At 39.3% G+C, this 23,455-nt stretch overlaps 1 protein-coding gene across 2 annotated transcripts in view; it reads right to left on the bottom strand.

Annotated features, from left to right (window-relative positions):
- LOC149257082 (Prefoldin chaperone subunit family protein) overlaps positions 1-23,455 on the bottom strand; it is a 287,168-nt gene that overhangs the window by 85,675 nt on the left and 178,038 nt on the right. Inside the window, exon 4 of one of the 2 annotated variants that reach the window (XM_089413581.1) lies at positions 7,084-7,224. In XM_089413581.1, the coding sequence (XP_089269707.1) occupies positions 7,084-7,224 (141 nt within the window). The remainder of the gene's footprint in view (positions 1-7,083; positions 7,225-23,455) is intronic. The other variant, XM_089413586.1, reaches the window with a different exon arrangement.

Below are 23,455 nucleotides of genomic sequence, written 5' to 3'. Positions count from 1 at the left end.
CTGAAAGTGTCTCATTGTGGTATGCCACTGGATGCCCGTGTTGAGTAAGAACTGCCCCAATAGCATAGTCAGAGGCATTTGTCTCGACCTCAAATGGTTGTTGCAAGTCTAGTAATGCAAGAACCGGTGCCGAGCAGAGGCGATCTTTCAACTCTGTGAATGCCTTCTATTGAGATTTAGACCAAAAGAATTTTTCTTTCGCTCCTCCCTTGGTGACTTGACTCAAGGGCCAAGTGATATGAGAAAATCCCAACACGAACCTGCGGTAGAAGTTGGCGAGGCCTAAAAAGCTGCGAAGCTCTGTCAAAGTGGTTGGAGATGGCCAGTCCCAAATGACTTGGATCTTAGTTAGATCCACATGCACCCCCTGTTCATCAATAATGTATCCCAGATACTGAACCTGGGTCATGCCAAAAGTGCATTTCTCCAAATTGGCACATAACTTGTGTTTCCGCAGTGTTTGGAGAACCTGTCAGATGTGGTGGAGGTGCTCTTCCCAACTCTGGCTGAAGATCAGGATGTCATCCAAGTATACCACTACAAATGAGTTGGTGAATGGCCGCAAGATGTCATCCATTAGCCTCATTAAGGTTGCAGGAGCATTCGTCAATCCGAAAGGCATAACCAACCATTCGAAAAGGCCCTCCTTGGCTTTGAAGGCAGTCTTCCACACATTGGAGGGTTCGATAGGTACCTCGTGATATCCTGACTTCAAATCGATCTTGCTAAAATATTTTTCCCCCTTCAGTTGGTCCAGGAGGTCGTCAATCCGTGGGATTGGGTACCTATTACGGACAGTGATCTTGTTCAGCACCCGATAGTCAATACAAAGTCTCCAAGTCCCATCCTTCTTCTGTACCAACACGATTGAGCTCCCACAGGGCGATGAACTCAAACGGATGTGACCTTTTTGCAGCAGCTCATGAATCTGCCTCTTGATTTCATCGTTCTCCAGAACGGAGCGCCGATAGATTGGTCCATTGGGCAGCGGCGCACCTGGCATCAGATCAATGGCGTGCTTAACCTGACAGTGCAGAGGAACCCCTGCGGGGGAGGTGAAGATGTCCTCATACTCCTCCACGACCTTGTCCATCTGTAGTTGTCATGCGGAGGGGCCTTGTCTGGAGGTCGTGGCCACCGTCTTCTTCTTTCCTTGAGGGCGTATCATCAAGAAAACAAATTTCCCGGTTTTGTAAATGAGCTTACTGCATTGTTTTGCAGTAACCAAAGAGATGGCGGTAGGCAGTGCTACCTCTGGTATCCTGTACAACTTATTTCCCAAAGTAACAATAATAGCATGGGGCCTTGATTCATACATAGCATGTCGCTTCCACAAGTATGGTTGTCCTAATAATACATCACAAACTTCAAGGGGAGCAATGTCACACAATACCTCATCCATGAAGGGCTTGATGTTGTATGGAAGGCGACACTGTTGGCTCACACAAAGATCTCGTCCTTGGTGAAGCCACCCGATGGTGTACGGTTGTGGATGTGTTGTGGTCAGTAAGCCCAGGCGCTTCACGACCTCTGCCAAAATGAAGTTCTTTTGGCTCCCACTGTCGACAATGAACTGTAGCGGGGAACCCTTTACCCACATCTGGGAGTGGAAGAGACGCTCCTCCTCCTCTGTATCTTCGGGTTCCTCCTTCTGGATCTTCGTGGTGGCAACGGTGGCGTTGGGCTCCGCATCAATAGTCTACTTCCCTTCGTCATTCCTCTTATCGGGTTCTGACTCAAAGTCGGAACATGCATCTAATTCTGAAACCTTTAGCTCAGCCACCAGTAACTGCTTGGCCCGACACTCACTTGTGTTGTGAGTGGAACTCTTATGGAACTCACACCACTTTCCCGTGTCCTTTTTCGGCTTTGCGGCGTTGTTCTTTGCTTGTAGCTTTGGCGGGTTGTCTTGGGCCGCCCCGCCTTGGCTTTGTCCTTTGTTCTGCAGTTTGGGGGCACATTTCCCTTATTTCGGATTCGCAGATCCAAAGTCTCGCTTCTTCTATTTAAACTTTTGCTCAACCTTGACGGCATATTGGTATGCCGTGCCGAGCGAGGAGATGTTCAGGAATTCTATTTCTTCCTGGATGTACTTGTGTAGGCAGCCATGATATTTGAGTACCAAATGCCGCTTCGTATCCTTGATACCCAACTTTCTGCGAAGGGTATGGAAAATATTGGTAAACTCTGGCACGTCTTGGTCCCTTCCTTGCCGCAGTGTGGTCCACTTTATGTATTGATCCTCATAGCTTCCAACAGGGTAGTACTGCTCCTTAATGGCATCCCGGAATGAATTCCAAGTGGGTACGACTGAAAATAGTGAGCCTATACTTTCATCCTTCTGCTCGCAGTAGGTTTCCCACCAATCCTTGACGTGGGGGGCTGCTTTGAGAAGAGCGAAAATAATCTTTTCTCGACTGGAAAAATCATGAACAGAAAAATAACCCTCTAGCACATTTAACCATTTATCGATGACATCTGCATCTATCTGACCCTCAAATATGGGGATTTCAAAATTAACTTGTACCTTAAACGGTGTGGCGTTTCCAGGGTTGCTGTTGGAAACCGATGCGTCGCCCCTGGGTAGTCGTTGAAGGATCTAGGCAAAGTTGTCCATCATCACATTCCTTTGTCGCTCGAGGGCTTCTTAGAGCAAGATTTTGATAGGATCTCCTGCCCCCTCGTCTTTCTTTTCATCCGCCATGGGAGGCGTCGGGATTTGCGAGGCTGGTCTTGCAAAGGTTCGAGCAGTTCAAGCCCTAACTCCTTATATCTCGACCTCATTGGGTAGATGCAAAGAAAAACAAAGAAGAAAAGCAAACTACTCTGATACCACTGATCCGGATTTAAACAGGAACGCAACAAATTACAGAGATAACCATAAACACAGAGATGCAGCAAAAATAATACTTCATTTTATTAATGTAAAATACTGAAATATGCTTACAAACAGAAATGGAAATAAACCAGCTAGGGCAATGGTAGCTTATCTCTAAGAAGAGATGTGGCGGCTACATGCCTCTCAACTCAATGAGGCTCAAGGGCCTTTTTATTATTGAACAATAAGAGCGAACCCTAAACAACCAAAACCCTAACCCAAAGAGATGTAACACCAAGAGTTTATGGGCCCCGTTGCGGTGAGCTGGATAGCCAACTTCCCAGGGTCACGACTTGGTCATATTATCTCTGTTTGACACGCATGATAGCCCATTGGAAAGATCTCTCCAAGGACTACAACGAAAAAGACGATTTTAGACAGAAAATTGCTAGCGGTAGATTTCTTCCCAAAAAATGTCGTTTAGGGCCTCAAAACAGCTCTGGAAGTTTAGGACCCGAAAAAACTGTTAAAAATAGTAAATTGTGCTATAATTAAGGAAATTGAAAAATTGGAAGAAGAAATGGTGGGGGTCCAAGTGGAATTGGCGGGTGGCCACCAATATCCACCTGGATCAAGTGTTTAAAAGATGAGAAGCGTGAAGGCCAAAATAAAGTTGACTCAAAGAATGAGGAATTCTTACGTCTCAAAAATCATAATCAAAATCTACTCAAACAGAGTAAAAAACTTAAGGACGATAAGAAGTCATTGACGAATAGGTTCAAAGAACTTGTCGCAAAGGAAGGATCAAAATCTCCAAATGTAGCAGTCCAAATTGAAGAAACAAAGATCAATACCACTAATCTCGCAGTTCAGGCAAATCCAAACCTTATTGAAGTAAAAACGTACTCAAATGTTGTCGTTCAAACAGAGGACACCCCAAATAAAGATTCAGTAGTTAAGTCAACAACAACAATGCCTGGTGCCAATCAAGAAACTGTCATAAAAAACATTAAAGGAAGTTCATACAAGAAAAACTCCTTATCTACATCCAAATCACAAGAGTAGACACCTTAATCAATCTACAAATATGCATCACTTAGAACATAAACAACAAACTTATGTTACAAAGATTACTAAAGTGAGCGCAATTCAGTGTATTGATAACAATTTGTTACAAAATTCCAGTAATCAGAAGATTCCACAGACGGTTAATCTAGGATGGTCTGATCCATTCTCAGTATCAACAAAAAGATGATTGTTCCAAGACAAGAAGGCATTCGTAGCAGAAAACGATATCAAGCAAAAGATATTCGTAGCAGAAAAGAGATCAAGCCTTTCTTCAACAAGCTTTGAGGACAAAGCTTTTTGAAGGAGAAGGCAATGTTATGAACAAATAAATAAAAATAGATAATAAATAATAAATATAATAATATATAAATATAATAATAAATAATAAGTAAATTAACTAATGGTTAGTTAGTTAATAATGAAAAGGCATGTCTTAGAGACATGCTTGTTCGTGAAAGGGTACTTACCTGGCTATATATACATGACCCTCATTGTTATTTATACTCATCCTACATCAATTCTTTTATACAATATACAATTTACAATTACTATCCTATGATGGATGTCTTTGTCTACGAAGTATTTTAATATTTCCGCTGCGTATACGACTTTTGGTCGTTTCAAGCTCATACATTTTCATGTTTCCCAAAGCAATTTCACATATTTCAAGGCAAGTCACATATCTCGAGATGTTGGTCACATCCTCCAAGGAACATTTGGATTAATTTCACTCACATCGGTCTCTTCATAATATACCATGTTGAAGATCCTACATCACTCTTATTTTGTCACTGTTTGAGACATCTCTTTTTTTCATATGACAGTTGACCTCACATGTATGATTTGTGGACTTAATGCTATCCATTGCAGAGATTTTATGACTAACATTGACCTTGAGGGTCATTCTCCACCTTTCTATGGGCATACTTTGCTTGAGATATGGACATGGTCATACCTTGGATAGATCACTTCAAGATATATGAGCATGATTTGGGGAGTCATCCACTTCTTAGGGCCTTATTCACTCATTCTATAAGGCCATTCCACCTTAGGAGGCTAGACGTTGGCTTATTCTTTGTTTGGGATGCTTTCTATACCATGCTTTGAGGCTTACCTCCACCATGTGGAATGGCCCCCTATCTTGAAGGCTTTTATGCATATGTGGCATGTTTTACCTATGGCTTAACTTAGTCTCCTTCCACATGTGCATGACAAGGTCACTTTGTAATTCTCCTATGCTGACTTTACGAATGGAAACAATAATAAACAATGAGAAGGATGTAGAAACCTCGTCTATAAATAGAGGCTTCCCTCTCATTCTAATTTTTTGTTGTTATTGGATACCATTTGAGACCACAATTTGTTTTCGGTCTGCCTACGAAAGTTTTTGTTGTTAATTCCTAGAGCTCTTTCTTTCTTGGGGTATTCTTGGTGCATCGAATATCTATTATGATAGTTCAAGACTTCTACTAGCTTTCAAGATCAATCCATTTGAGGCCTAATTCTACCACCTGGAAGTAAGACATTTTAGGGTTTCATCCCTTCCTTCTTCCTTTGTTAGTTTGGGAAGTGCTCAACTTTTTTGTTTTGTTTTTTCTCTTGGTTCCATGGCAAGGATTTAAAGTATTTTATTCAAGTTATATTTGGTCTTGTTGGTGAAGGTTTTGCCATTGAGGAATCCCTTCTTGTAGGGCTTGTTACCAGTTTCTCTCCTCATTTGACAGCTAGCTAGCCAACAGCCCTATGATGGCCCATAGAGAGCTTTACATGAGAGCTATCCACTTATGCTTTGGTCAATGCTCTCTCCCATCTGACATGCTGCTTGGAGGAAGGTGGCTCATCTATTGGAAGGTACTTAACCATTTTTGTAATCATGTTCTTTCATATTATCTTTTGGGACATTACTAATATGGATCACAAGCCAAGTTGGAAGATTGACCACTCTTGATTGTACCCTTGTTCCCAGGCTTCACCTGGGATGTTATCCTTCACCCAAAGTCCAATGTGATCTCCCATGAGGCTTTTCCTCAGTAGGCACTAAAAACGCCAATGATTGAAGTAGCATGCCCAAGTTAATCCGTACTTACCACATTCCATGTTTCCCTTATTATCCACATCCATACTTTGGGTTGACTGTCATTTGTCATTGGACTAACACTTTAAATCCTCATCTCTTCATGGCCCTAAAATTTGCCCTAGGAAGTTGATGCAGCTGAAAGAATGATACGAGCGTATGAAGCCACATATACAATTAAAGAAATGCAAAAGATCGCTGGGACATAGTAAGCACAAGGGCAAAAGCCTAGCATGAGCTCTACCCCCTTCATTAGTCATCACCCAGTTCCTCAGCATTTCATGCTACATCTAAAATGAACCCTTGAATGTCCTAACTTCAATGAGCAAGAAACTGGAGTTATCATTGAGGTGACAGTGGTAATACTACTGTTTGTTGGGCACTTGTCTTCCCTAGTGAGGCTTTGCACTAGGGTGCAAGATTTTGCTGCAAGAGGTTGGATAATGGAGTCTTTGATCTCTGCTACAGAGATTTAGAATCTGTTATATGTGAAATGTCCCCAAGGTCTGGAGTATGACCAAAGATTGAGCACTTGATCTGCAGTTCCTTTCTTTTTTGTGTATTGTTTTCTGTTAATAATGCATACAGTCTTGTTCTTCAGTCTAAATGAGTTCATTTCATATGATTATGTGGGAGGAAATGCAAAGTGCCCTACAGGAGTGAAGTACTCTGTATCATGCCCTTACCTGATTTGAACTAAGGAGAGCAACTCCTCAAAACCTCATGAAACTCAAACTAGTTGCTGAACCATAGAAAACCCTGAACATAAACATCAACCCAACAGTCTAACAAAATCAAGCTGGAATTAACCCTCTAGTTGTCCAGTGCAATCTAGGGGTTAACAAGAAAATAAGGCTTTCATTTACACTACCCTTTGGTTCATGGATTTAATTTATTGAATCAAATGATGTAGGGTGTTTGGGGAGGATATTTGTGTTTGATATTGGACACCTTAGTATCAAACATATCAATTTTAGCATTCAGATTATTTCCATTTATATTTGAGAACAAACCATGTATATGTTATCTCTTTATCAACACGCATATGTCTGTGCTTGCATGTTTAGATGTGTACCAAAAACACTAAATGTTTGTCAATAAGAGAGAGAGAGAGCAATTGAACCTGGAAAGTGCCTTTTCCTTTGTGGATATAAACTGCAAGGCTTCAGACCATGTAAACTCCGCATAGAATCCCAACCCAATGTCAACAAAAATATGGCGAGTATCTGGCCTGCCCATTTGAAAAATGAATGTCAACTTCACCCTAAACAAGAGAAATCAAGTAATGACACATTCCCTATTTAGTATTTACACAACATTCTAGAACTAGCAAGAAATATCTGCGCTTTATAATTATAATTAAAAATCTTTCCACAGAATCATGAGTTCAAACCTTGCAAGAAATTAAATATGCAAAACACTAATTGGAGTGTACGTTATTTCTACAGGAAACAAGAAAAATCAAGTAATGATGCATTCCTTACAGACACAACATTCTAGAACTGGCAAGAAACATCTGGTGCTTATAATTATAATTAAATCTCTACACAAAGAACAATGAGTTTAAATTTTGCAGGAAATTAAACGTGCAAAACAACACTTGCAGTGTATACTATGTCTACATGAACCAATATGGCTACCCAAATTTTCAGCTGCCGCATATATCACTGAATACTGGAGAAATAACAAATGCATAGATTAGTTAGATCTTAAGTCACCGCATTTGAAGGATTTTTTCCTTGAAATTCGAAATCCGGCCAATTTCAAAGCTTATTTGAATTAATTCGGCTTAGAATCAATGAATCTCAAACCAGCTTCAAATTCAAACTTAAATGTGAACCTCACAGGGGAATAAAATCCATGGATTTGTTCAAATTCGACCCCAAAAATTCGGCAGAGAGCAAAAAAAATAAACCCTAGAGTCTGGTCCACATGGTGTCTGTTCAGCATGTGATTTTAGCTTTCCCTGCCATGGTTTTCGCCTCTTCCAGGTTGAGCCACTCGAGTCTCGACATCATTCCCATCGGTTAAAATTAGCACCAGCTCTTGATCACAAACACTTATACAATTGAATACCATGGTTTGTTGAGATAAGGTTTGTTTGAATAAAATATTAGCACCAATTGTTAATCACAAGCCTTTATACAATTGAATCAATATAGAGTTTGTTTTGAACACAAGCTTTTAAACAACTAAATCAATGGGATTCGATATAGGATTTATTTGACAAAAGAATAGTTCATGTTGTTGATACCAAGCCTTTATACAATTATCATTAACTCAAGCAAGGCGTAGACAATTCCATTTCCCATTATTCATTAGGACAATATTCAAGATTCTTTGCGATTTTCTTCCTATCCACAATCTTTCTTCAAGCTTTCTAGTCCTTGATTTTTGAATTTACTTAAATTTTGCACATACCCCTCAAATCCCTAATTCAAGTTATAAAATTCTATCTATTCCAACGTTTCCTAAGTCACATGTCAATTTTCAAATACCAAATCTCATTTGATTTTCCAAGAAATTTATTTTATACCCAGATATTATTTCCCCCAATAAGATCTTTTTCTAAAGACTGTTGAAAATAAATACATTGGTATTTCAACTTTAAATAAAATTTATAGTGGAAAATAAATGGAAAATCAATCACAAAACACAACAGAAAATTATGTCCAACAAATTCTCTTCACTTTCTATTACTCAGGAAATTTAGGGCCTCCTTTAACAAGGAAATCAACCTACACAGAATACGCGGAAAACACAACAGTGGAACCTGGCAACTGGGCACCCTTAGAAATTTGGCTTGGACATGTGCTGGTTGTTTTTCACAATTCAGCCCACCTGTACCAATTTTGCCTCGTCCCGAATCTGGCATAAAACCTCATGGCCTCCCCAAACTCAAGGTCTGCCTGCTAGAACTCAACCTCACAAGTCTTGATCTCCACCACGCAGCACACCCTCAACCTCCTCCACAAACAAGTATTGTTGTTGCTTTTGTACGCTCAACCCACAAACCTGTGCTCCAAAATTCTTGTAGCTGCACACTTTTCACCTCTCTTAGGTTTCTTTTATACTTTCTCATTGAGCCAGATCTCAAACCCTAGATGTCAGGTCCCTATAATACCAATGTAGTCTCTATATTGTTATTATTGTGCCCCATAGAAGCCCACTATTGTTATTGTTGTGCCCTTACATTATTATTGTTATGTGGCCCCTAATTATAGTTTTACCTTTTAGACTCCTATAATTATGTAGGCCCAAGGAGGTCTTGTCATCTGAATCATCCAATAATTGTTTATTTATGTGATGTAGAAGGAGGTTTCCCCCTCAGAGTGAGTTATTATTAAGTCGTTGATCTATATTTTCTTATGATTCTACGTTATTTTGATCTAGATACATAACATTTTGTATCAGAGCTCTTGATCCTAGGGTTTTGCTACTTCAAATTGTGTTCGAACATCGAACCGTGAAATTTTTATCATGTGGAAGCAAAATCTTGATGAACGTCTGGTTAAAAATTAAACATATACTAAATAAAACAAGTTATCGAGAACAATTTTCCAATATGTCACGAATAGTGACAATCAGGTATGATCAATATGAATGCCCAAAACTGTATCGTGCAAGAGATTCCAGAAGAATGATTTCTTGATCTCTCTTGGGGTGTTTTCCAAATGACCCTCAAGCCCCTTCTTATATCCTCATGTCAGATAACCAACGGCCTAGATTAACTCATAATCAAAGGCTCAGATCGTTTTGACTTGATCTTTGTCATTATCTAGAAGATTCACCCACAATTAGATTAATACCCATTAATATTTTAATTTTCCTAAGTTTAGACTTAGGAACCCCATTAAAAATATTAATTATTTTAATATAATCGTCTCTGGGTGGAATTTCCCAAAACGGTTTTTGGGTTCTTTGGAATACATGTGCCAAAGCCTTCCTGCAAAATTTGAGGCTTAGAGCACATTCGATGCTACCCTCTCCGTTGTTGATGTCTGACATGTTTTCCACCAACAACTGTGTTGTTGCTGCTATTATACTGTTGCCTTTGACACTGTCACTACTAATGCTACATATGTACTACAGCTCCCTCTCAAATGTTGCATCTGTTATGCTACTAGCACTGCCACTACTAACACTACATCCGTACTGCAACTCAGTTGCTGAGAGAAGCAACTGAAAACACTCAAAATTGGACACGTATCCAATGGATACACCTCGGTGCTGAAAGCCTGACTGCTGCTAGTGCCATGCTGTCTTCTGAAGCCACTGCGTTGCTGAAGCTTTGTATTGTGCCTCCACGCACTGTTGCCTCTCTGCTCTGCGTTGCTCAAGTTCTGGCACTGCTAACTACTGCATCTGTCGCTCCACCACTCCATGGCACCAACTGAAAACTCCATCCTGCTACTTCTGATCATGGGCTCCCGTAGCAAGGTGATGATCCAAGAGGTGGGTTCCTCAAGGATCATGCCCATCTGTAGCTCTATCAAACTACAGTTCTAAATCAGCCCACCTCCCTCCTCGAGGTATCTTGGCTGTCATGGTGAAATCCTCCTCTTATTTGATCTTTGTGGCTACAACCTTAGGATCGTGCTTCTCATCCTTGTCCTTTTTCTTCAAAGGACACTAGGATGCATAGTGGCCCATCTCGACACATCAGAAACACTTCGCCTTGGAGACGTCTTTCTTTCGTCTTTGTTGCCCCTATTGCCCCTTTGATGCAAGGGCTGCATTCTCCTCCTCCTCCTTGGGCTTTGACCCGCCCATTGCTGCTACTGCTTCCGTCAAGTTTGACCTTGACCATGTCTCTCCTCAGCTCCTCTTATTTTAGAGCTGCCCACATCTCATCCCAATTGGGCAATGTTTCTTTGCCCAGTATACTCTGGACAAAGACTTGCCACTCATCTCAGACAGAATTGAGGGTCAGTCTCACTAACTCTGATTCCTGAGGTGTATGCCCCGTAGCTGAAAACTCATCACGGGACTCCTTCAACTTTGTGAGGAATGGATCCACACGTTCTCCCTTCTGCATCTGAGCAAATCTCAGCTTCTGTTCCAAGTACAACCACTTCTTAAAAGATCCCTGATATAACGTGGCCAAGGCATCTCACATCTCCTTAACAATTGCTCTGCTAGCAACGAGGCACACCACGTGATCCTTGACTGCATCTAGGATAATCCTCTTGGCCTTTGCCATCATAGCCTTGTACTTCTTCAACGGATCTGCGTCGCAGGTTCAGCTACCACACTATCGACATATGTCTTGAGGGCATTCTCATCTAGAAGGAAAGACATTCTACCCTTTTAGATGACGTAGTTGGATGCTTCGTCCGAACTATCATAATCCCTCAAGCCACTGGGTGCCATATCCTCTTAAAATTGTCAAACAACTCCCTCTTTCCCCCTACTGCATAACTTCTAGGCTGGCTTATGCACTCCGTGATGGAGCTAGTAAGTCTGTTGCTCCTCTGTTGCTCAACAAATGAGAAATATTGACTTCCTCAGCAAGAAATCACTGAGGAAGTATTCCGTCACTATGTGATCTGCTTCCTTCTTCCAAAGACTTTTATGCCCAACACTTAGCTTGCAAAAATTGCGTCCCTCTAGCTCTGCGTGGCTCCCTCTGCCTTGGCAAATTCTCGATCCAGCAGTCTTACCTTTCTGTTGACTCACTCAAAGAGAGACAACCTTGAAAATATAGCCCTCCTAGATAGAATTGCACAATCCCTCAGGGGATTCGAACTGTTGCTTGCTGCAGCAAGTTGGCCCTTGCTTCAGTGCTAGATCTGCTCTTCTTGTTTCACATCAAACGATCTGATACCATGTGAAAAATCCTAGATCTAACAATCTTTGGAATCCTACTGCAATCAGCTAAATCTGCTTCACCTAGATTGTAAATTACATTACAAACTCATTTCAGATTTCTTCTTGAAATATTGAAGTAAATTAGTAAAGCGGCCTACACCAAATTAAATATGATTTTGACACATAGAAACTGAGAAAGGAAATACAAACACATAGGACACTGTTGCTTTTGGACAAATGTCCCTGGAAAAACCCAATGCGAGAAAATCGGTGCAGCAATTTTGAGGGTTTATTATTATTAAGCAGTAGCAAAATTGGAATACATCGTTGAATACCTCACAGGGTTATTCAGTTATAGAGAGAGAAATGTTGGCAGAAGCTTTGTGAGATTACCTCACACCATCACTGATAAAAAGTTTCGGTTGTTTCGGCTACTGGATAAGGTGCCCCTGGCAAGCGTTGCGCTGCCTCTACATTGTCCCAACGAAAACCCTCTCAGGCACAACATCACCCAACTAGGGAATCGATCAGTACCCCAGCATCACTACTTTTAGCCTCCCAATCTCACACCCAGGCTTCCGACTACTGAAACTGAGTCACTGCTCTGATTTTCGACTTTCTCTCTCTCCCTCTATGCTGCCTCTTCGTGGCCCAGCGTCAGCCTCTGCGTGAGAGTTGCTGGATCACTCTCTACCTCTCTCTGTTGATGATTCTCCAATTCAGAATCTCTCTCTCTGGAAGCTGCTATCCCTACCGCTCAACTGCAAGAAATCTCCTCAATCGAATTTTCCTTGTGAGAACTTCTCATTTCAGAAAATCGATTTCTTCATCTCTCTTGGTGTGTTTTCCAAATGACCCTCAAGCCCCTTCTTATATCTTCTTGTTGGACAACCAATAGTCTAGACTCTAGATTAACTCTTCATCAAAGTCTCAGATCGTTTTGACTTGAGCTTTGTCTTTATCTAGAAGATTCACCCACAATTAGATTAATACCTATTAATATTTTAATTTTCCTAAGTTTAGACTTAGGAACCCCATTAAAAATATTTATTATTTTAATTTAATTGTCTCAGTGGAATTTCCCAAAACAATTTATGGGTTCTTTGGAATACATGTGCCCAAGCCTTCTTGCAAAAGTTGAGGCTTAGAGCACATACAATGCTACCCAAAATCAACACCGTGATCTCCACCAAAGAGTAGAGAGTTGTTGTTGGAAACAAGTCTCTAGTTAAGAGGGAGCTTGGACAAGTCCCTAGTTAAGAGGGAGCTTGGGTATAATCCTTTATAGGAATGAGTATATTTTCCCTAGATGAGAGGGAGAGATAGACACATCATTCTTGCCTTCATATTGTGAAGAATGGAGGATTGGGTAAGCATCTGAGATTGATTTCGATACTCTTTGAGAATGAGATAGGGAATCCAATATAAGAGTAGTCAAAGAGCAAATTCCTTGAGAATGTGTTATTCCAAGATAGGAATTGTCCTAAAAGGACATACCCTGTAGACACCCGGGCGAGGTATGTGCCTTCAGAGACAATGATGATGGTGTCTGTTAGTGATTGGTCTCGCCAGCATTGTGCTATGATCTTGTGAAGAGATAGAGTTGTTAGTAAAGGCCTTGCTATGTGACAATATTGGTTGGTATGACAAGATGCTCTGGTATAAGCTAATAAGATAGCTTATGAGATGGCTTACCAATCCGACTCTTCTTATGAGAATTCTTCAGTTTGAGAATGTCCAAGTACATTGTATGGATTATGAATATCTCCCTAGTTAAGAGGGAGTGTTGAAATATGTAACTAGGTTCGGTCTTCATAACGACATATGTAATCATGATTTTATATATTTATTGTAAAGAGAAAAATAAATTTATTATTGTCATTCTTGAGGCATGGGTTTCATGCTAAACAGAAATTTATTTTTAGGTCAAGCACCCATTCATGTATGAAAGACCCTTTTAGGCATGTTGCATATTGTAAAGAAAAATTTATTTGAGTAAAATTAAAGTCAAAGGCTGTCCAGGTCCTTGTCATGGTGTCTCAAGAAAGTCGACCTACATGAAAGATCAAGTCAACCTCAAGGAAGTGATTCGTACCCTTGGAAAGCCTATATATAAGAAGGAACTCAACCTCATTTGGACACACAACAAAGTTCGATCTCCTCAAGAAAGAAGCTAGAAAAGGACAAAAATCAAGGATAAGAAGAAGAAAAGCAAGATCGAACTTTTTGGGTTTCACTCAATCTTGTGTTAGGGTTTCTAAAGTTGTTGGGAAAGTCGAGTTACTGGAAAGTTGTTGGGCAAGTCGAAGTGCTAGAAAGTTGTTGGGCAAGTCAAAGTGCTAGAAAGTTGTTAGGCAAGTTGAAGTGCTGGAAAATTGTTGGGCAAGTCGAAGTGTTGGATAGTTGTTGGGGTCAAAGTTGCAGAAGAAATTTTTGGGTCGACATTGTAGAAAAAAATTGTTGGGTCAAAGTTGCAGAAGAAACTGTTGGGTCGAAGTTGCAAAAGAAACAGTTGGTGTCGAAATTGCTAATTGTTGGAAAGAAAGCTCATCAAGGAGAAAGGTTGACTTGGTCTTGGAGGAGACTTTGTCAACGATCTTAGGTCTTGCAATTCATCATTTGAAGATTCTATAAGAAGAGTTCTTGTGGGTTTTCCTCTCAAGAGGAGAGGTTTTGGCCCTAGTTGATCGCTTACATCTTGTGTCATCTTGTCTCATTGTTATTTATGATTTGGTAGTTGTTTGATGATAAGAACAGTAAATATAATCAAGAGAAAGAAGAAGCTAATTAAGTAAAAATACATCACAAGCAATTATCAAAGTAAGAGAAATCCCCTGATCTAGATGCCCTAGATTGCTCAACATGTTTTACAAAACAGACATTTAGTCCAAAATGATGATTGTTGTGTGGAACTCATTTTTACTTATTTTTACTTTTTACTTAAAAAAATTCCTTCTATAATAATACCTTTCTTTATAACTTTGTACTTTAATACCTTTCTTTGTAGCTTGTACTTTGGTTTAAAAAAATTTAATAATGTTTCAGTTTACCCCCCTTTTTTTAAAACTTTTAAATTGAATTCCGACTTATTTAAATTGTCCCTCTTTTTTATATAACTTTGATTGAAACTTTTAAATTGAATTTGGACTTATTTAAATTGTTCCTCTTCTTTATTCTGCATTTTTTTTCTCCTAATTTCCTTTTACTTGAGTGATTACCTTTTAACTAAAAAATCAAACTTTTCCCTTTTTAATGTTGATGATTTGCTTTTTCAAATTATAATAACTTGAAAACTTCTCAAATCTTTATAACTCTACAAATTTAATTTAAAACTACGGTGGTCCCTTGAAGTTCAACTTTCCCTCTAATAAATATATTCACATGGAATTTCCGAGCCAAATTCTATTTGTTTATTTATTTAATTTATGTTATAGTGAAGTTAAGGTTAGGTTAATATTCCAAAGTTGTGTTAATTTTTAATTTCCTTCCCAATGGCCACCTTAGGGAAAGTCATGTCCAAATTTCGATTTTTCAACCACCTTAGGGAAAGCCACATCTGAATTTCGATTTTTCAGCTAGATACGAAATGACAGCATAATTGTACTGCAACAAAAAAATGATTGTGACACGAACAATGAAATATGCATAGCATGGACGGGAAGTACAAGAGAATTGATGTTTAACTAACTTGTAGGCGGCAACAGGTAAGGCGTATTGCTTTAGTTGGTTTAGCGAGTGGCAGATAGCAATCGAAATTTACTGAGCATTCGAAGGCTACAGTATTTAGTGGACGGCTACACAGGAGACAATGGCGTCAGCTGCAAGGATTGTTGAAGAATCTACAGCATGGAGTTAATGAGATTCTTCTTAGCATGATAACTATTTGTGAGGTATTTAACATTTAGTTTATTACCATATTCTTTAATGTTAGTGTGTCTTCTTTAATTCATCAAATAGCTACCATAACAAAGAGACAAGAACACAAAATGTTGGCTTTCTGCCAGGGCAAAAATCTAGGAAAACCCGCACAAAATTCTTCTTATAGAGATTCCAATTGACGAATACCAAGACCATGACGCTTGACATAGTATGCCACTCCAAGACCAAGACACCAATCCTCTTCTTCGTTGCTATTGAGATCATCATCATCATTGTTGCTTCATCAAGATCATCATCACTGCATCTTCACTGAGATATTCATTATAACAACGAGATCATCACTTCACTTCCATTATCACATAGTTACTGAGATCTTCATTGTTTCTTTATTGAGATCATCGTTGCATTTCGAAACTATGTTTTCATTGAGATCATGACTTCATTCAAATTGTGCCAATGCGTGTTACTGCGAGATCTGTTTATCACAATTACACTGAGATTCATTGTGACTGCGTTTAGAATGTTGAGAAATAGTATGTCTTTGTTTGATCACTGAAATCTTCTCATTACAGCTATCCCGAGACTTTGACTGAGATGTCACGTAAACTTTCATTACAAGTGTGCTGGGATCGTATCTCTCCATCATAGGTATGCTGAGACTATATTACACAATGACTGCATGTTGTATGACTGTGTTGAAGATTGTGATCATCAAGACGCCGAGACAGAGACTGTCCTCCTCTTCGCAAGCACGCTAAGACTATAATGTTGCTTCTGTGATTACCCACGAAGGTGCAGAGGCAAACGAGTTTCCTGTACCTTATCCGTTGTCCTAAAACACTGTAATCTCATCCAAAAATCTCAGACAAGTTCGAGTTTTGCACCTGTATTTGCGGATACCCTAGCTGGGTATTTATAGTTGTTATGTCTCCATCTTTAGCTGACATGAACCAACAAAGGGATGTGTCATCTTATGTGAGCCGACATGACTTACATTTAATTCAATTGTTGGCCGAAGTGAAGAGGATTGTGCTTGTCATTACTAGAGGGTTGTTAGACACCATTTTATAGACTTGTATAAATTACATATATGCTCAAGAAGAGCTCTTTACATAGGTCTTTGACTCTTTGACTTTCGTAAACCTATGGAATGAGCAAGAAACTCATTCTTATAATTTACAAAAATAATATTTCTTTTTCTTGATGAGTACAAAGATCAAAATTACATTTCTAAATACTGAACCTAGTTACACTCTATATGCCTTAGCATTCTCGCTATATCCCACAAGATATCCTTTTTCTACAGTTTGATCCAATTTCTCTCTTTTCTTTGAGTATATGGCAATATGCCAAGCTCCCAAATATCCTAAAATGACTCACTTCTGGCGTTTTCCCAGTGAAGACAATTTCGGAGTAATTTTGCCTAATGCCATGTGAGGAGTCTTGTTCTGGACATAAACGTTCGTGTTGCATGCTTATTCCCATAGGAATTTGGCCATATCCTAATCATACAGCATTGCCCTGGCTGCTTCCACAATAGCCATGTTCTTCCTTTCTGCCACTCCATTCTACACCGGATTATAGGGAGTTGTCCACTCTCTTTTGATGCCTTCCCTAGCGCAAAAATCAGTGAAGTCCTTGTCAATGTATTATCCATGATTGTCTGAGCGCAACACTTTTATCTTCTTTCTTGTTAGATTCTCCACTAGAGCCTTGAACTCTTTGAATCGACCAAAAACCTCATCCTTGGATTTTATAAAGTAGATCCAAGTCTTCCTGGAATGATCATCAATGAAGGTGATGAAGTATTCAACACCACTAAGAGCTTTTGTGGACATGGGTCCGCAGATATCTGAGTGTATTAATCCCAAAACACTCTTAGCCCTATTGTTACTTCTGAAAAACGCTGCTTTGGTGTACTTGCCTAGAGCGCACCCTTTGCATACATCATCTCGTTCGGTACTCAATTTTGGAACTCATGATATTGTTCTGATGAGAATTCTTAGATCCCCATGGTGTAAGTGTCCCGTCCTCCTATGTCATAGTTCATTCAAATCTTTTTCCCCACTACAGGCTATCAATGCCATTGGAGATTCTAGCAGTAATCTATACAGCCTATTACTTCCGACTCCAATCTAGACCACTGTTTTACAAGCCAGCCGATTCGAAACCGACTCGGCCGAGTCGAACCGAGTCATAAACCTGAGGAGTGACCCGGCCACCTAACCGGTTCGGTTGACCGAGTCATGTGTGACTCGGTCAACCCGGCCGGGTCCATTATGACTCGGCCGAGTCACACTTGGGACGGCTGGGCAGCGTAAAAAGTTAGAAAAAATTCATTTTTTTGGTAATTTTTCAAATGTTTAATGCAGTTTATCAGAGAAAATTGCACTTGATTGTTACCTTGCTTTAGTGAAATACTAAGTGTGAACATACTAACACCATAATTATTTTATTAAAGTCACTATGTTTCAGCCTTCAGGAGTAGATGACAGGCCCTGTAGATATTAAAGACCCAATAACCCCTAAGATCTTCCCCAATGCAGTGTTCTAAAGTAACGTTTCAGTAAAAGTGTAATAATATGCAAAAAGCCTTACTCAAAACAAAAGAGTTTAACAATCTGAGACTTCGCTATTCAAAGAGTTAGATTTGTCCTTCACATGATTGAAAATCTCCAATTAATTCTTAGAACTCTAAAGCCTAATTTTTACCCCTGTTTTGATAATTAACGTAAGACACTTTTCCTATGCCACCAATGGAACAAGCATTAAAAAAATTGTTATTACAGAAAACATGGCAATCTGAGAGATCAAACTGCATATCAATAGCATGGATTATAGTGCAGCAATTGCATACCGTATCATAATCCAAGGAGAAAAACACAATTTTTTCATCAGCTGCCCCAGTGACACCACCTCTGCACTCTTCATCTAGGGCGAGGCTTAGAACTGAATCAAGATCAAAAGGTGAAAGGTTAACAACCAAAGAAACATGCCAAATCTTTCCTCACTCTAAGCTATTTCTATGATGAGGAGCCATGGGGCCCCTTGTCTGACTCTGATGATGATGATCCAGAGATTGGTCGAGATGATCTTGGCTCCTCTGGCAGTAGCTACTAGCCAGTAGTACTAGTATTGCAGTCTGGTCACCATCACAGTTTACTTTTGTTGTAGAGGCCATTTCTAGCCTCCTTGGTTATTTGTATTTTGTTTTGAGTCTTTGATCATGTATGACAGTTGACTATGTATTGCCATTGGGTACCATTTTGATATAGTGGATTGGTTCATGAGCCTACTTTGATCATATGTTGTCTTCCATCTATATTATAATGTTGTGTGTTTGGAAACATGAATGAAAATCTTTAAAATTATGTTTAAAATATTTAAAATTATGTTTTTTAATAAAAAAAAAAAAATATTTAATGTATTTTTTACAACGACCGAGTCATTGAAATCGAGCCGGCCGAGTCATTACCGTTTCGGAGTCGGAGTCGGAGTCGGAGTCGTAAAACATTGATCTAGACCTTCTTTTTCCAACTCAGGCATTTGACATATACTTTCTCCTTAATGAAGAAAACATCATAGCCCTTGTTTTGAAGCTGAGATACAGAGAGTAAGTTCATCCCCAATCCCGGCACATGCAGCACATTGGTTGCTCGAAGTCGATCCCCTACTTCTGTTTGAAATACTACGGGTACCTTTTCCTAGGGGGTACATTTGGACTTATTTCCCATGGATGCCTAATCTCTGCTCTGATACCATGTGAAAATTTCTAACACGAAATTCTACTGCAGTAACTGATTTATTTCTCCTACTTATTTCTCACAATAAGTTGTTTACAAAACCCTTCAGCAAACATTAAAATAAATTCTATTGCAGTTATCACATAATAGCATAGAGAAAAATAACAGTGATATACAAGCACAAGAATCAATCACATCAACACAGTTATTTTTGGACAATTGTCCCTGGAAAAACCCAATGCAGGAAAATCGGTGCAGCAGATGAGAGTTTATTATTATTCTTTAGCAACAATCTCTTTACAAAGAATAATTTGGAGTACATAAAGAAACCTTCAAGAAAACACTCGAGATAATTTTCCTCCTCAGCTAGGAGAGATTCTAACCACCCTGATACCCCTTAGCCTCCAGTGCGTCACTGCAACACTGCATCACTGAGACCCCTTAGCCTACACTGCGTCACTCTGAACCCTTAACCTCCACTGTGTCAGATCTCTCCCTCTGCTCTTTCTCTCTGAGGCACTACGTCACTTCCTCCTCAATCCCCGACTGGTGCTGAAACCCTCCTCTTCCTTCACCTTACCACTCTCCCTCTGAAATCAAAATCTTTCTCTTTGACAACTGATTTCCCTCGGGATATTGAGTCTTTGCCCGGTGTATCTCCAAATGACTCTCAAGTCTTCTCTTATACTTTTCCTGTTAATGTATCAACAGCCGAGATTAAGTCTCTAATCAACTGCTAAGATTAAAATAGACTTGATCTTCGTTTCTTAGAAGCTTCTCAACCATATGCTTATTAATACCCATTAATATTTTTATTTTCATAAGTTTAAACTTGGAAACCCATTAAAAATATTAATTATTTTTATTAACTTTCAATCCAGGTGGAATTTCTCCAAACAATATTTGGGTCTTGGAGATCTCATGCGTTCTAGCCCCTCCACAAGGTTTCGGGGCTAGAGCACATCCGATACTACCCAAAATCAATAGATAGGACCTTTTTTGTGAGGGAGGCCATCTAATCATAGTGGAGATTTGTTGCTCCCTCTTTCCTTGGCCCTTTTCTTCAACTTCCTCCATCTTTCCGGCAATATGAACTTATTTTCACAATCTTTCCATAGCATTGTTTTGTCTTGCTTATCAATTAGAACAATGATGATTGTCTTCTTATCATCTTTCCCAAATCTCTCAATTCAGATCTCATGAAGATATTCCTTCATTCTTTGATACCTTCAACCAAGTCTAAGTGATATGACCTTCTTCACTGCATTTCATATATCTCTTTTATGTCTCTTTTCTTGCTACGTAGGGATGAGAGGACCTTAAGAGCTCCTTCCCATGAATTCAAAGGAGACCTTTTTCTTGATACGTTCACGAACTTCTTTTATCTATGAGGATTATGACAATCGTCCTAATTTCATACAAGGACATTTGATGACCTATCCAACCCATAAATCTCCTTGCAATCATGAAGTCAATTAACCAAACTTGATTATGGAAGATACTTACTTGACAAGTGAAGATGAACTCTTCTACTTGATCACTTTGATGCATGTTGGAGAAGATGTATTGGAGTTTTCCTCTTGGATGATCTTCTCTTTGATAGAAAGCCTTTATTCAATGGAAAAGGTTGCTCCATTTTAATGGGGATGCTTTGTTGCTTTCCTTCGATGATTTTCTTCTAGGGCAAGGAAATGATCCTTGCTTTTATAACCTTGAAGATGATGACAATGCTTTTTCTTCTTCAATATGCTTTGCCTTCTTTTGTAGATCAGGATTGCTTCTAGGGTTTCAACTTTCTCCAAGCTGATGTGATCTTCATTTTGAAATCCTTCGAGCTATCTTGTTTTGTAGACATCTTGATGAGGGTCTTGGTGGCCTTTTGATGATGACTATGGAGACACAAGTTCTTGTTGTTGTAGACTGTCTCCTTGATTGCATAGACAAAAACCCTTGTTGATGTAGATTATTGTTGTAGATTGCTAGGGTTTGATCAAGATTAGGGTTTGTTTCTTTAATGCAGATCTTGATGTCCTTCAGCTTGCTTTGATGTCCTGCTAGAAACTTGATCCTTGAAATGTCTCTTTTCTGCCCTTCCTTTAATTGTAACCATAGCTTCGATCCCATGTTGAAGAATCTAGGGCATGTAGTTAATGAGATTCTTCTTAGCATGATAACTATTTGTGAGGTATTTAATACATAGCTTATTAGCATATTCTTTAATGTTAATGTCTTCTTTAATTCATCAAATAGCTACCATAACAAAGAGACATGAACACAAAATGTTGGCTTTCTGCCAGGGCCAAAACCTCTCCCTCTTTGAGAGGAAAAACCCACACAAAATTCTTCTTATAGAGATTCCAATTGGCGAATACCAAGACCATGACCTGTGACATACTATGCCACTCCAAGACCAAGACACCAATCCTCTTCTTCATTGCTGCTAAGATCATCATCATCATTGTTGCTTCATCGAAATCATCATCACTGCATTTTCACTGAGATATACATTATAACAACGAGATCATTGTTGCACCTCCATTGTCACATAGCTACTGAGATCTTCATTGTTTCTTTATTGAGATCATCTCTGCATTCTGAAACTACGTTTTCATTGAGATCATGACTTCATTCAAACCGTGCCAATGCACGTTACTATGAGATTTATTTATCACAGTTACATCGAGATGGGATCACTGAGATTCATTGTGACTGTGTTCAATTATGACTGCATTCAAAATGTTGAGAAATAGTATGTCTTTGTTTGATCACCGAAATCTTCTCATTGTAGCTATCTCGAGACTTTGACTGAGATGTCACGTAAACTTTCTTTACAAGTGTGCTAGGATTGTGTCTCTCCATCACAGGTATGTCGAGACTATATTACACAGTGACTATGTGTTGTATGACTATGTTGAAGACTGTGATCATCAAGAGGCCAAGATAGAGACTGTCCTCCTCTTTGCAAGTACGTTGAGACTGTAATGTTGCTTCTGTGATTACCCACGAAGGTGCAAAAGGCAACCGAGTTTCCTATACCTTATCTGTTGTCCTCAAACACTGTAATCTCATCCGAAAATATCAGAGAAATTCAAGTTCTGCATATGTGATTTGTGAATACCCTAGCTAGGTATTTATAGTTGTTATGTCTCCATATTTAGGCGACATGAACCAACGAAGGGATGTGTCAGCTTATGTGAGCCAACATGACTTACATGTAATTCAATTGCTAGCCGACATGAAGAGGATTGTGCTGGTCATTATTGGAGGGTTGTTAGACACAATTTTATAGACTTTTATACATTACATATATGCTCAAGAAGAGCTCTGTACACAGGTCTTTGACATTCCTAGACCTATGGAATGAGCAAGAAACTCATTCTTATAATTTACAAAAATAATATTTCTTTTTCTTGACAAGTACAAAGATCAAAATTACATTTGTAAATACAAAACGTAGTTACACTTTCATGGGCAATGATGTGGGAAATTGTAAACGGCAGCAATAGGATGGTTGTGACCTACGAGCAGCTACAAAGCTTGTTGCCAACGATTGCATGGAGTTACGGCGACGGTGCAAGACGAGCTCCGGCAATAGCTAGGACAGTGTCGAAGAAAATCGACGAGGGTTGGTGGCATTGTTGGAGATCGTGATGGTTGTTGTTGTTGGACAGGGAAGTGGACACAACTCTGGTAAGAATGGACAAGTGTTAATTTTAGGTATGTTCTATGCTGAGAGAAAATTTACTTCAATTTTCCATATTAGCTCAATATCAATTCCAGATTAGCAATCACATTTAGCATGATAGTAAAATGTAGATAGAACATAAACATAAATCGCAGAAAACAAGCCAAGACAAGAGGACATAAGATGTGGCGATAGCCAGGCACAAACCCTAATGTGGGGAAACCCTTGATTAATTCTTCTTATGTTCTTCAATAGTTCAGCAGAGAGAGAGATAGTACATATACATCAGAAGTCAACATTTTGATTTGTCATAATAAGAGCAGAGATCTTCTCTAATAAGATCACACATGAGGTAGCTGATCTGAACTCAGGTGAAG

Source organism: Pinus tabuliformis, chromosome 6 (assembly GCF_031772625.1).
Source record: "Pinus tabuliformis cultivar Carrire ecotype Pingquan chromosome 6, CPIR1, whole genome shotgun sequence".
Taxonomy (NCBI): Eukaryota; Viridiplantae; Streptophyta; class Pinopsida; order Pinales; family Pinaceae; genus Pinus; species Pinus tabuliformis.
The sequence above is the reverse complement of the archived record's forward strand: the minus strand, read 5'-3'. Positions and strand labels throughout refer to the sequence as shown.